This window comes from Scomber japonicus, chromosome 24, assembly GCF_027409825.1.
Source record: "Scomber japonicus isolate fScoJap1 chromosome 24, fScoJap1.pri, whole genome shotgun sequence".
Taxonomy (NCBI): domain Eukaryota; kingdom Metazoa; phylum Chordata; class Actinopteri; order Scombriformes; family Scombridae; genus Scomber; species Scomber japonicus.
In genome coordinates, this window is record NC_070601.1 from 10,457,995 (window position 1) to 10,471,531 (window position 13,537).

Genomic DNA, 13,537 nt, shown 5'->3' on the forward strand with positions numbered 1-13,537 from the left:
CTCCAAAATGGCGACGGTGGATGATATTGAAGGTTAGTGGTAATATTTGTTAGGAAAAAAACGGCGTTATCTCCTAATTAATACTGTAATGAAGAAGGTTTTCTACTAACGATAATTAATTCGCTATTAATGATGGTCTTGCATTCGTTGCGGGTTAAAGTCGGAAGAGGAAATCCTAATTTGAATGATGTTTTCTCGGTAGCCATTTGACGCTAGCCAGCTAACTAACGTGAGCTGTCCAAGTAATATAGATGGTACCTATGGTACCTGAACGTCTTTTAACAGTTTGTTTAACAGATTTAAAGAGTCGCAGTCACATGTTTTGGGTTGGAATAGTCAAAAATAGGGTCATTTGAAATATGTAAGTGATTGTGCATCATCATGAGTGTTAGGGAGGCAGATATGGGGTGATGTATAATCCAATGTACTTCTGTTGACGTTATTCTTTATAGGAGGCCAGGAAGACCCAGAGAGTGAAGATGAGGTGTATGAGGTCGTGGACCTGACAGAATATGCCCGGAGGCATCAGTGGTGGAGCAGGGTGTTTGGGAACAACTCTGGCCCGATTGCTGAGAAGTATTCAGTCGCCACCCAGCTCATGATGGGAGGGGTGACAGGATGGTAAGCCCGGGGATTCATCTGCTATCTGCTTATGGGTTGCATAAATCACAGGTTGAGTCACTGTCCACTTTGCTCTTTTTACAAACTCCCTGTCAGCCATGACTGGGGAGAGCAGAAACTAAATATGCAGTTATGCGACGACAAACATAATCACCTGACGCTGACAACTTCATCATCATTAGGGGACGGTTAGGAATTTGAAAATGCCAGCTATGTTAGAATAAATTGATGTTACATGAATACCAATAGCAGGGCCATCTGTACAGGAGCTTATCAGTATATCGGTGCTGAACACTAAGGAACCGATACAAATTACTAATTTCGTGCATATGATGTGTAATTAAGTAGTTCCGTAGCATTTGTCTGTGCTGCTTGTTGCAAGTCCATTTGATATTGCTTGTTGTTTATTGAACAATCCTCTCACCCTCTCAACACATGCAGGTGTGCTGGTTACCTCTTCCAGAGAGTGGGGAAGATAGCTGCTACTGCTGTTGGTGGAGGGTTCCTTCTTTTACAGGCAAGAGAACCATAAAACTGTGTTCATGTGGCCATTTTAATCAATAATATACTACGCTTAGAATTTAAATAAATAAATTGACAACTGAAGATGCCAGCTGCACAGCATTTTTTGCACATAGCCTTGTATCTCTATTATTTTACAAAAACAGATTTCCACACAGAAGTAAGAGATTTTCTATTGTTACCTTTTTTTATACACTTAGAAATCTAATGTCAACTTATTGTCAGCCTGAGATGAGAATAATGATGTATCAGTTGGGTTCATCAAGATCAGGGCATCATTAGAGACGTACCCTGAATACTTGCATCATGTATTTGATCAGACCTCATCCTTCCATCTATCCTCATCAGCAGTTAGTACTCAAAGAAACTGAAATTGCTGGAACCAGGCAGATGCAAGGATATCAATGCTTACACCTGCGTGCAGTACAGAGGGGTTATATTGTCGACTTTAATCTCGACACGCTGAGATTAAAGTCGGCATGATATTTCAACTTTATTCTCGACATTTCAAGTTTAATGTCGAAATGCTGACTTTAAAGTTGTCATGTCGAGTTTAATCTCGTAGCGGGAAAAAAAAAGTTTCCTCATGTCGCCCTTATACTGTCGTACCAGACAGTGATGCAATGCAGCAATGGGAAAAAAATTATATCCAGAAAATGATGCAATGCCCCAGTAAAATGCAACAAAATGTAACTTAGATATATAGCTTTTTCACAGGGCAGTTTTCATTGGATTATTGTGCTAAAAGTGGCAATCCGAGACAAAAGCAAATAAAATACATTTTGTTACATTTTAAAATACGTTTTGTGTGCTTGAAGCAATCCCAAGTAATACTAACCCCCTTTTCTTACGCAGGTCGCCAATCACAGCGGCTACGTGCAGGTGGACTGGAAGAAGGTGGAGAAGGATGTGAACAAAGCAAAGAAACACTTAAAGAAGAAAGCAAACAAAGCAGCCCCCGAAATAAACACATTCATTGAGGAGGTAAAGGTATCTGTAACAAAGCTTGCTCTATTCTTCCTTGCTTTTGCATATCTCTAATTGTGTACTTAGTTACACATACTTCCTGGCATGTAATTAATTTAATCTTTCAGCATGCTTTCTTTTTTGATGCCCTGGCTTATTGTCTCATCTGCAAACCAGCAATGCCCTCTAGTGTACTGTTGCCCATATTGCACCTAATGAGCTGTGACACAGCAACCTCAAGAGAGATGATAAATAAATACATATAAAGAACAGTATGGATGTTTGTGGTGTACATTTTCTCATTATACAGTATGTAAATCTTTTACAAGTAAGCCACTTTGTTAGAGTCAGCTGATTTTAACAATAACATTCAATCATTTACCACCCGTTCATTAGCTTGATGTTGGTTTTAAGCATTTATTGACCCATTCTCCATATTTGCTCTTCCCTCCTCTACAGGCCACAGACTTTATAAAGAGGAACATAGTCTTATCCAGTGGCTTCGTCGGTGGCTTCTTCCTTGGTTTGGCCTCTTAAAAGCTGCTGCACATGCTGCAGCCTCCACTTACTGTGAATCGCATCACTACATAAGTCACTTTTCCTCGCCATTGTTTACCTCCCAGCCTCAAGTTTGCATCGATCGACCTTCTAATGAACTGAACAAGGGGGGAGGGGGGTTTATGTTGAACATTAGAGCATGATCTGTTGTGACAGTTGTGTTAACTGCTGTTCTACTCCTCCCTGTTGTTTATTACACCTGTCGTAGCTAATTTTCTCCTGTAAGGAAGGGCGAACACACACTCTGAATCAATAGAAAATTTGGGGTGCTTGGATTGTACTGTAAAGAATCTTCTGTGGGACCATCACAGATCTTAATCAGACTGCTGAATATGTCAAGCTGCCACACACTAGCACCAATTCCTTTTTTTTGCTGTTTCAAAATGAGATTGTCCATCCACTCATTTATTTGCCTGGTAGAGACTGATCTCAAATTGCTATGATGTGCAGCCGCCAATGTAAATATATAGCCGGCCCCCTTTCAGAGCTGTAAATACACACACACACATACATGTGAATAAATATGAAAAAAAAACAAACATGGATGGCAGCAGAGTGTGAAGTTGACAGCGTCCCCCAGTCTAGTGGTTAGAGGTATTTTTATGTAACTGAAGTTTATGAGGCTTACGTGCCATTTGAGCATGTAAGAAAACACAATTCAGCTTTTAAAATTTGTCACACTGGCTGGGGGATGAACAAAAAAAATTATTTTCCACTCTGAACAGGAGTTCTTATTGATATACAACACATCATGAGCATAAATCACAACTAAATGTTCAATCTGGGAATGTTCTCTACTTTACACTGGCCGCAGAGTATATTAAATACAGATGTGTTCTTTTAATTCTCATAATTGTCAGCTCCACAATACCATTTAATGACAGGATGAGGATCTGCTGTAACACTAATTACCACCATCACTAAGCTAGACACCAAAAGAGACACCAGACCTGTCATTAAAGAGTGTAATGGAGCAGTGATTGTGACTCCTACGCCCTCGCTATTGTCATTGTGCATTTAGTAGTGTGAGTGTAGCAATAACACAACAGCGATACTGCATTGTAGTGCGTCATCACATCATCTAGATATAAACTCTACACATAGATGTCCAATTATGTTCACAAGTTGCTTATGTTATTTCTCGCCTTATTCTACCAGTGCAATGTTTCAGATGGACTTTTTTTTTTTTTAAGCGCATGTTACAAAAGTGTTGTTTTGTATGCTCATGTTTCCCTCATTGTTTATATTTAATATTATTTTGATAACCTCATGTGAGCTGTATGAATTTTTGTTGGGTTTCTCTTTATAAAGTTGCCTAATTTTGTTTTGAGTAAGAATAAAGTAAGATTTTAAAAAATGACAATGTGTAATGTCTGATTTGTAAGAATGAATTTTAGAGATTTAAAAAAAAAAAAAAAAAAAAAATCATATATAGAATCAAATTATTTCTGCACTTGAAGATAATGTACACAATCTTAAGCATAGGGCAAATTTGACACATACACATTCATACAGACAGAAGTTACACTATAGAAGGGAATTTTATATTTTTTAGAAATACAGACACATACATTCACACACACATACATACATACAAGAAATATGGCCCACAGCTGCTTGAAGGGGTTCGTTTGTCATGTGTTTTTAGATTGGATTTCCCCACTCCTGTCATTTTATGATACACCAGCGAAACTTAACCACCACACTGGATGCTGTTTTGCTTTTATTATAACTATAAATGAAAAATATATAAACACACATGAATATATACAGTATAGTTTACAAGAAGGGGAGTGAGGGTGAAACCTGCACGTTTGACAACACAGCAGACTAATAGGAACATAATTAGAAACTGAGTCACATTAATGGCCTCAAGTTCTCACCAATTTAACTGATGTAAAAGTGCTTCACAAGGACAAAAACATGACAAAGCAAAAGCAAACATGCAGACAAATTCCTCAACACAGGAGAAATTAAGATAAAGAGAAAAAAAAAGGAGACAAGTTTAGTAATCTGCAATATGAATCTGCATGTCCAGTCTTTAAATGAATACTGCTGTTGCAATATAGTATACAGTGTTCTTCTTTTTTTCCCCCCAGTCACACTCAGATGGGCATTTTGAGAAGGGCACACTCTGTCAATAGTGTCAGGGTGGTGATCATGTATTTGCTGTTTGAAATCTGAAATGAAAGGAAATAATTATTAGTACACTTACAAACCTCGTGTGTGTGTTGCTTAAAATGGTTTCTGTGAGATGGTACCTTGATTCGACCGTTGCTCTTGGCTGAGCCCAGTGCTGTGGACACCTGGTTAAGGCTTCCTGCAGATAGATCCAGCCTGAAGTGTCTGTAGAAGTGGCTCTTCAGCTGCTGCATGAAACTCATCACCTCCTCAATATCAACAATAGTCTCATCTTTCGCGTCCTCTCCTCCCTCGTTCTCCTCCTGGTGAGCCTTTCTCACACTGCTCCACAGCTCCCAGGCGTCTTGGGGGTTAACTGTGTAGGTGATCTGCAGTGGTGGCACAGCTGGAAGAGTCCAAATCATTTTGAGGTGCTGGATGTTGGACTCCATGTGGCAGTTTGTCCATAACGCCACCAGCCACCTCAGGCTCGTATCGCTGATCTCCAACGGGCCAAAGTAGCAGTCAAAGGTCTTCTGGAACCAGGATTTGACCAAACAGGTGAGACCCTCTGGCCCACTGCTGCCAAAGAGCGGCAGACAGATAAAGTCTTTTAGCAGTGAGCGGATGTAGTCGGGGTTGCCGTTGATACAAGTGAGGTAGCCTCTCCACACAGACTTCAGTGGCTCGTCCTGCCTGGCAAACATAGGATTTGAATGGATCTGTGGTGAGAAGACAATACATGTTAGTTAGTCACACACACACACAAAAAAAAATACATACTCAATACATGTCACTGACTGAACGGTTTCTTGTAGCTGACTGGATTGAGATGCATCTGCTGTACAAATACCAAGTCCATGTTTTTATCCAAATGATATCTGAAGGATTTTTTAAATGATGCTACTACATGTTTAGTCTATTTTGTTCCTGAAATACAGTGCTGCTTGAAAGTTTGTGAACACTTTACAATCTTTCCTATATCAGCATAAATATGACCTGAAACATGATTAGATTTCTACACAACTCTTAAAACTAGATAAAGTGAACCTAATTAAACAAATGAGATAAAAAACATTCAATGTATTCATTTATTTATTGAGGAAAAGTATTACATCATCTATCTTTCCTATTTGTGTGAGGCAAAAAGTACCCTTGCTTTCAGTAAGTGGTGTGATCATCTTTCCTATCTTGACATTTTCCTGTAGAATTTGCTGGTACAACTCAAAACTCAAAATACTGTTGCCAGTTGCCTGTTGTGTTTCACAGTTGAGATGAGGCTCTCATGTGGGAATGCAGTGTTTGCTCATTGCCAAACAAAATGCTTCTCAAGTTTGATTTTGGTCTCATGCGTCCACACCACATTTTTCTAGTTGCCTTCTGGCTTATCTGTGTGGTCTTAAGCAAACCATAGACAGCAGCAGTGGTCTTTCAGTTGTGGCTTTCTATTTGTAACTATTACCCACACACTATAGACGTTCAGTGTTCTCCTGATGTTGGACTCATGAACATTGACTGTAACCACTGCAATAAAAGGCCTTTAGTTTCCTAGATGTTAGCCTGGAGTCCCTTGTGACCTCCCAGACTATTACATGCGTTGCTCTTGATGTGATATTTGTTGTCCAACCACTCCTGGGGAAGGTAACACTGGTGTTGGATATCTTCCATTTCTACAGTCTGCCTGATGGTGGTGTCAAAATGGTTTTGTAACCTTTTCCAGCCTGATGAGTATATATAGCAACTTCTCTTCTAAGGTTGTTAGAAATCTCCTTCATTCAACCCATGACACACTTCCACCAACCTGTGTTATGAAGCTCAGAGAAGAACTCAAGAACCAGATTTCTCTTCTTTAAACAAATCAGGGCTTCCTAGACTCACACTTGAGCACCTTCAATCCTTCAAGATTCAATTATTTCAAGCTAATTCAGTTAGTTATCTAATCTTAAATCAATGCATCACAGTTTGTATAAGAAGTGTATTTTGTCTCATGTGAATGTGACATATGGAAATCTGTACCATACAGCTAAACAACTGAGAATGGCTTTCCTTTGCCTCTACAGATCCTACGCTTACCTGTATGAGGATGGTCTCAGCATCGTGGTCTGTCTCGACCATCCCCTGCACCACGGAGAAGGAGACTCTGTAGCTGTGCGATCCATCCACCTCCACAGCCAAACCTTGCTGCTTCTCTGCAGCGATAAATGCAGAGAGCTGTCTGGAGTAGCTCTTCAGCTGGGTGTGTCTGAACTGGTAGAGAGGAGTAACGTAGGACAGCTGCCACTCTGTTTTCGTCAGTAAGTCTAGATGCTTAGGGTTCACCTTCTCCTTTAACAATAAAAAAGGAAAGGAGAGTATTGAGATGACCATTCTGTGTTTCACTCATCAGAAATGAAAATGTAGCCAGTGATTATGTGCGTTTCATAAAATAATAACTGACAAACATGTAAAGCAATGGCCTGGGGTGACTCACTGTGATATCGTGTGACTTTGGAGCTCTTCTGCTGGCGTTGAGCCTCTGTGCTGTCAACGCCGGGGTGAAGCCAAGACGTGAAGTAGCACCCAAGCAGCTGCGGTAAGACTGCCGGTAGCTCTTACTTTTGCTCCTCCTCTGGACTACAACACTGTTGAGGGGAGTCCTCGTCACACTGGACACCATACACAGATCACCACATCAGCTTCCTCTGATGTTTATCATGCAAGTAAGTAATACAGGTAGGCACTGCATTGCTATCTGTAGAACCTGCAGCCTAATTGTGGTTCAATATAGGGTATATGTGCTATTGCTATGATCAAGAATTCTTACACTATGAAATTACAAACTCTTACAGAAGAATATTTGATGCTCATAAAATAAGTGGTGATACTTAAGGTCCTCCTCCACTCAAAAATGTGCAACATGTCAAACACCAATTTAATGATTAAAGTCAGAGTATTATAATATTTTAAACCGTCTGAAGACATTTTTTTTAGATCTACAGTTTCCACGTAAATGAATGTTTCTTCCAGAACAGCAGGAGCACAACACACAGAGACCACAGCCCTGCTTTGTTATGATGATATGACCTGTTAGCAATAGCATAGCTCGAGGAAACACTGTCCAAATACGGTACGTGCACTTATCACATTTGGAAAGAAAATAACTACAAATGTAAAGCGAAACGTTAGATGAATGCGCCAATTTTCTCAGTAGAAGTGATCATAGAGTACTTTCTGCACACATTTTGTAGGGAAACTACTGCATTAATACGAGAAACATGTACACATCGTTTAGGTAATGTTACAGCAGAAAGCGGCATGTTTCGGGGCTGCTACACGAGTAATACAATTATGATGTTTTAGTTGTCGCGAAACACAACACTAACATATTTCAAGGTGATTTTTTTTGCAATGAAACATAAAGTTGTACCTGCTTTGGTGTCGCTCCATGTCTGCGTTATCGACCGTAGCAGACTGAAACCGGAAATAGATTTGAATATCGCGCTTTCTCCTTATATAGTCTATGGCTTTCCCAGAAGTCTGCGCGGTTAGTATCGACCAATCACATGAATCCAAACAGAACAAGGATTTTTTTTTTTAACTCACATTGTTTTAAGTAAAGAAAATATAAAACAGGGGCAATTCTAGGATTAGACCTTTCCTAATGAGAATATGACATACAATGCCCGGCTGCACGTGTTCAAACCCCTCTGCTAAACTACTAATTTGACTGGATAACGTAAATGACAACAAGAAAAATTAATACATAGTAGAGTGGTCTACTATAGTGTATGATACAATTGGTTAAGAATAAACAATCACAGATTTCTACAGAGAGGACCCTAAAATAGTTAATGAACCTTGAGGGAAAGACAATATTAATAACAGAACTATCCAAAGTACATTAGACTTAAATGTACTTAGTCTAATGGTTTAAATAAAAACATCTCTGACAGACAGGCTCACAATTATTTATTTATTTGTAGGGGTGCTGAGATCAAATTTAGGGGTGCGTGAGCGCCTTTGAAAGGGTCTAAAATCACCACAGATATAAAACATGAGAATTGTGAGAAACACAAGAAAACAAGGACAAATACAAACTGAAATAAGGAGATAGAATGGTATGAACAGGCTTTGAAAAATGCAATCTATTGTTCTGATTCCTGCAGCTTCAGAAAGGAAATGAATGAAGAAATGTATGGCAGAAAAGTTTTAGATCGTATAAATGTACATTCATAAACTGTGTAGACTATTTGTGTGTAGTTGTAATAATAATAAATAAACTTTATTCTTTCAAAACCGAAGGTGCTCAAGGTAAACATTGAATTCCTTCACTCAAGAATGTGATTTCCTTCTTGTTCCTACAGTTGAATGTTTGAGCTTCATTGTGCAGAATGTGCAGAAAACACTAGAAGGTTGCTTTTCACATTCATCTGCTGAAGGTGGAAATTTTTTCTGTCCCTATTGAAATTGAATCTTAAGGGGCAGAGGGGTAAAGAGGATCTGTAACATCACAACAAGTTTGGTAGCCAGTCCTGGTCTGGTATATGTTGAAATTTGAAGCCTCCATTGCACAGACAGTAAGAATGGACTTTACATTGAAGTAGGACACATCATTTGTCTCGCAGTTAAACATCCTCAAATAAATAGATGTATATTTTCATATTTATAGTTTCTGGAGGAATAGATATCATCATTTATTTTTGGAAAAACCATATCAGACACAAATTATGATTCAAAGTAAAATATTTTACATAGCTAAATCTTAAAACATGTCTTGTGCTTTGGTCAAAGTTTAGGTTAGGGTAAAGGTTAGGGTAAGGGTTTGGGTTGGGCATATGGTGATATGACTGAAGTTAGAGTAAGTCTGCTTGGATTTAATATAAGTCAATGTTGTTTTAAGTGACAAAAACAATATTGTGTGTGTGTGTGTGTGTGAGAGAGAGAGAGAGAGAGAGAGAGAGAGAGAGAGAGAGAGAGAGAGAGAGAGAGAGAGAGAGAGAGAGAGAGAGAGAGAGTTTCACTAGCCAGTTTCACATACAACCACCAAAACCATTCCCCTCCCTGTTGCCATGGAAACTGTGCTATTTTCTTTATTTCTCCCCATCTATGGTGCTTCCCCACTTTTTCCTCTTCTTTAGTTTATCTCCTTCTTGCCATATTATCTCCTCTTTTGTTTCTCCCACTTGCCATTACCTTACAATTGTGTGAGGCCCACTGTGTTCGTGTTTTTACATGTGTATGTCTTGCAAAAATACCTGTGCATTGAATGACTGGGTTTTCAATAGCACATACACTCCCATATATACAGTATGATGACCACATCAACAGCCAATCAGGTTACCAGTAGCTGCTGGTGGGCATTAACCAATGGGGGAAGCTTGCAGATGATGTGTGAGCAGAAGGGATACAGCACCATGGAAACTGCAGAGGGTACCATGAGAGAACAGCGCACTCTAGTGGCACAAAATGTCTTTATTTACCCCCTTCTGCATGGCTCAGTTCACATCTCTGCTTGGGAGAAGTTTTGCCATGAGGAACGTATTTGTTGTCCAGCTAAAAGTTCTCTTTATGTGCGTTTTTGTCTCTAATTGGTATTAATTTCTCCAAAAGCTCAATATTATTTAATTCAATTGATAGCTTCTGTCATTTTCTAGTGTATGTTTGTTTGCATGGAGTGGAAAAGTTGAATTTCCCAAATGAAAAAGAAAATATTTTTGGTTATAACCTACTTGATGAATACTGAATAATGATACTGAATATTTATTGTGTAGAAGGCTGCTGAATATGGTGGAGTAACACTCACACATTTAACAAACAGATTTTTATTCATTACGTGTAAATATAATTGATGACGTAGGACTATTGCACCATTATAAAGTGGTGTTGTTTAAACCTATAGTCTGTGTCAGAACTTCACATTCATTTGTTCCAGTCTTTCCTCGTGCTGTGTTAAAATGTATTGGCATTCAGATGATGCTCAAAATGGGAGGATTATGATTCCCATCAACACCTCTAGGGGGCATCACCAACACATCTCAGGGTTTGTCTTCCCACACCTGAGGAAACTGCACCTGTGTCCCCGCACCTGCTCCAGAGGAAATCCTGCACCTGCAGAAAGATTATATGACAGTAAATGGACTTAATCCTAACATTATTGCACATTAAGTGTCTCTAACACCTTCCTCTGGGGCCTTTTGCCAAAACGTTACCCATTTGATAAGACAGTGCTTGATGATTATACAAATTCCTGTGGGTTCAGAATCATAACACACCTGTGCCACTGTCCAAGAGCTTCAAATAAATTCAATAATACAGACACTAAGCTGTCCTTAATTTTACTGAGGAACCTCCCTGAGGACCCATGGGAATTTGGGAATCATTGAATAGAAAATGCAATCTTCCATCTTCATGTTATATGTGGATAAAAAGGTTTATTCATATCACAATAGCCTATATGACAGTCGATATATGAGAACCGAGAAAATTTAGAGTGGTATAAACTGCATGTTAAAAGGATGGAGATAAGAACGAGAAAGGCTGACGTAAGGTGATGGGGTTTGGACAGTTTGCGCCTGCGCGGGATAGACTGGATGCAACCGTTGGAAGAGATTAGGAAACTGCGCCTAAATCGGACCCCCACTCTACGCCATCTTGGCTCGAGTGTCGCCGAAAGCGCGGTTTTCTGAGCCCCCATTACACGGTGCCATTTCGGCTCGGACTGGACCAGTTTCTTGGATGACAGAGGGAGGAGCCTGGGGTTTCTGGAAGTCGGAGGAACAGCCAGTCAAAGCCAGCCAGCCAGCCAGCATCTGAACTGGAAGCAACGGTGGACGAAGGGGTCGGCTGTGTTGGGGTATAATTTCAATAATTCACAAGCGTAGACGATGTATGCAACGGGGCGGTCGTCGATATGAACGTGAAGGTGTTTCGTTTGGGCTCGGGAAGCTGAAGCATACCGCAGCTCGGTCACATTACATTACGTTTTTTCCGTTGGGATAAGCTATCTGTGATACACTGGGTGTGCACAGCGCCAATAACGGAGCGAGCCAACCGGTTATACCATCGACAGCTAGCTCGTAATAACCCCGCTAGCCAACCATTTTCCAGAGCTTGCGGTGAAGGGAGCATCTCGGTCGGTGCGGTGAAGTGTCCGCGGATGCTGCTGAGGGATACCACTACTACCTGGCGATATCCGGCGGTAACATGCAGACCTGAGGCATGCGAGGAGGGGTTTTATTTCTGCAAACGAGCGAGGAAATCTCCACGCCCTGGGGTCTGGTCTGTGGTTACTATTTAGCTAGCTCGCTGGCTAGCCGGGAGAGCAGGAGAGCAGCTCGGGAGAAGGTGGGGCCGCGGAGTGACAGCCTCAGCTAATGTGGCTAGCCGGCTAACTTGGACTCTTCGAGTGGCCGCTGGTGTTCCTGCTTTTAATTACCAAGAGCCGTGCACAGTAGTATCTCCCATTCATCCTTCAAAAAACCCGTGGTGTGGGAGGAATATCTTGTCTAGAGCATCCTCGTTTACCTGTACACCATGGCGGACGACGACGTGCTGTTTGAGGATGTCTACGAGCTGTGTGAGGTGATTGGAAAGTAAGTAGTGTTTTTTATAACCTGTCCACCCTCTCAAGCCTTGTTTTTGCGTGTTCAAACATTTGTCACCTCCATTTGCTCACACTCAAGCCCAGCTGCAAGTGGCGTCGCTAATTGGCAGGGATGGTGTGTATTTTCATGTGTGGGCCTGCAGGTTTTTTCAAGGGGAAAGTTTGCAGGGTGGGTGAGGTGAGGTCACTTTTTTAGTGCAGTGGTCTTTCACATAACATGAAGATTGAGTACAAACTTTTTGGATTAAAGGTTGAGAATGTAGAGCACTCTTGTCCCTCCACTTTGTTTCAATGTACTGCATAGTTGGAAATAAGGCAAGTTTATGCCACAAATCTCTACTAATGTTCTACTGATGCTATTTTTCTATGGTTGGCAAAGGAATTAATTCTTAATTTGTGATGACAGACTATCAGCAGGGATTTAAAAACCTGGAGTATGTGAAATCATCACCTGGCTGCACAGTTGAAGAGAGTAGACATGTTTTTCAGTTCTCCTAAACTTTGTTTTACATTAGCCATACCTATATACAGTCACAGGCAGACTGGTTAGCTGGTTAAACACTCAGTGGGTGTCAAAAAAAACAGGAGACTGGCAGATGCACATTGAAAACATTCAAGACTTCAAAGTGCCATTAAAATTGCCACAGTATGCATGTCACTTACTGTGTGGCGGCTCCTTCACTCTTCCTGGAAGTGAGGCGTGAAGGCTGACAGGCCCATCACAGCCCTGGGCTACCACCGGTCAGTCCCCTCCCCCCTGCAAGCTCTACTTACTGGAGGTCTGAGGGTCCATTAAGTTTGTGCTAGGGGAAAGAGGCACACTCTCTCTAGACCCCCAGGCTCCGTTCTTTATCCTGAGATTTCCCGTTGCCTTGGTTACTAATTGATGGTTGGTCCAGGACCACTACCTTGGAGTCCCAGTAACGGATACAATGAGCCACTGGCAGAAGAGGTGCAGTAACAATGCATTTCATCTGCTGATTTTTATGGTTGTATTTGACAGAACAATAAGGGAAGTAAATACAGGAAAGTGGAAAGATTTCTTGTAACCAGCCTTATGTGAATGATAGATTCCACATTTTACTTTCCTGATTTTGACTCTTTTTTTTGTATCTTTTTTTCTTGATAAATTGTTTTATCATCTTAGCTCTCAGATAAGCAAAGTTT

At 40.6% G+C, this 13,537-nt stretch overlaps 3 protein-coding genes across 4 annotated transcripts in view; 2 read left to right on the forward strand and 1 right to left on the reverse strand.

Annotated features, from left to right (window-relative positions):
- Positions 1 to 2: 2 nt before the first annotated feature.
- On the forward strand, positions 3 to 4,024 carry LOC128354394 (FUN14 domain-containing protein 1). 2 transcript variants are annotated; one of them, XM_053314630.1, is made up of 5 exons: positions 3 to 32; positions 453 to 621; positions 1,063 to 1,138; positions 1,999 to 2,133; positions 2,569 to 4,024. In XM_053314630.1, exons 1-5 carry the CDS (start codon positions 8 to 10, stop codon positions 2,644 to 2,646), a joined length of 483 nt encoding a protein of 160 aa, XP_053170605.1. In that variant the 5' UTR covers positions 3 to 7; the 3' UTR covers positions 2,647 to 4,024. The 2 variants fall into 2 exon arrangements, with proteins under 2 accessions (XP_053170605.1, XP_053170606.1); XM_053314631.1 differs by having other exon boundaries at positions 1,999 to 2,127.
- A 365-nt stretch (positions 4,025 to 4,389) lies between these two features.
- Positions 4,390 to 8,233, reverse strand: cenpl (centromere protein L). The gene is made up of 5 exons (XM_053314629.1): positions 8,195 to 8,233; positions 7,259 to 7,433; positions 6,862 to 7,113; positions 4,929 to 5,510; positions 4,390 to 4,847 (listed from the first exon to the last, which is right to left on the reverse strand). Exons 1-5 carry the CDS (start codon positions 8,212 to 8,214, stop codon positions 4,773 to 4,775), a joined length of 1,104 nt encoding a protein of 367 aa, XP_053170604.1. The 5' UTR covers positions 8,215 to 8,233; the 3' UTR covers positions 4,390 to 4,772.
- Positions 8,234 to 11,561: 3,328 nt separating this feature from the next.
- LOC128354390 (peripheral plasma membrane protein CASK-like) overlaps positions 11,562 to 13,537 on the forward strand; it is a 47,420-nt gene continuing 45,444 nt past the window's right edge. The window contains exon 1 of the mRNA XM_053314627.1: positions 11,562 to 12,359. Coding sequence (XP_053170602.1) covers positions 12,301 to 12,359 — 59 coding nt within the window. The 5' untranslated portion in view covers positions 11,562 to 12,300. The remainder of the gene's footprint in view (positions 12,360 to 13,537) is intronic.

What these genes read in the sequence shown, in the direction of transcription:
- LOC128354394 (XM_053314630.1), top strand. Translation starts at nt 8, where the DNA reads ATGGCGACGGTGGATGATATTGAAG. An exon ending in GACGGTGGATGATATTGAAG is followed by an intron (nt 33 to 452) that starts GTTAGTGGTAAT and finishes TATTCTTTATAG; the next exon opens with GAGGCCAGGAAGACCCAGAG. An exon ending in ATGGGAGGGGTGACAGGATG is followed by an intron (nt 622 to 1,062) that starts GTAAGCCCGGGG and finishes CAACACATGCAG; the next exon opens with GTGTGCTGGTTACCTCTTCC.
- cenpl (XM_053314629.1), bottom strand. Translation starts at nt 8,214, where the DNA reads ATGGAGCGACACCAAAGCAG. An exon ending in CAAAGTCACACGATATCACA is followed by an intron (nt 7,114 to 7,258) that starts GTGAGTCACCCC and finishes TTATTGTTAAAG; the next exon opens with GAGAAGGTGAACCCTAAGCA. An exon ending in AGAGCAACGGTCGAATCAAG is followed by an intron (nt 4,848 to 4,928) that starts GTACCATCTCAC and finishes CTTTCATTTCAG; the next exon opens with ATTTCAAACAGCAAATACAT.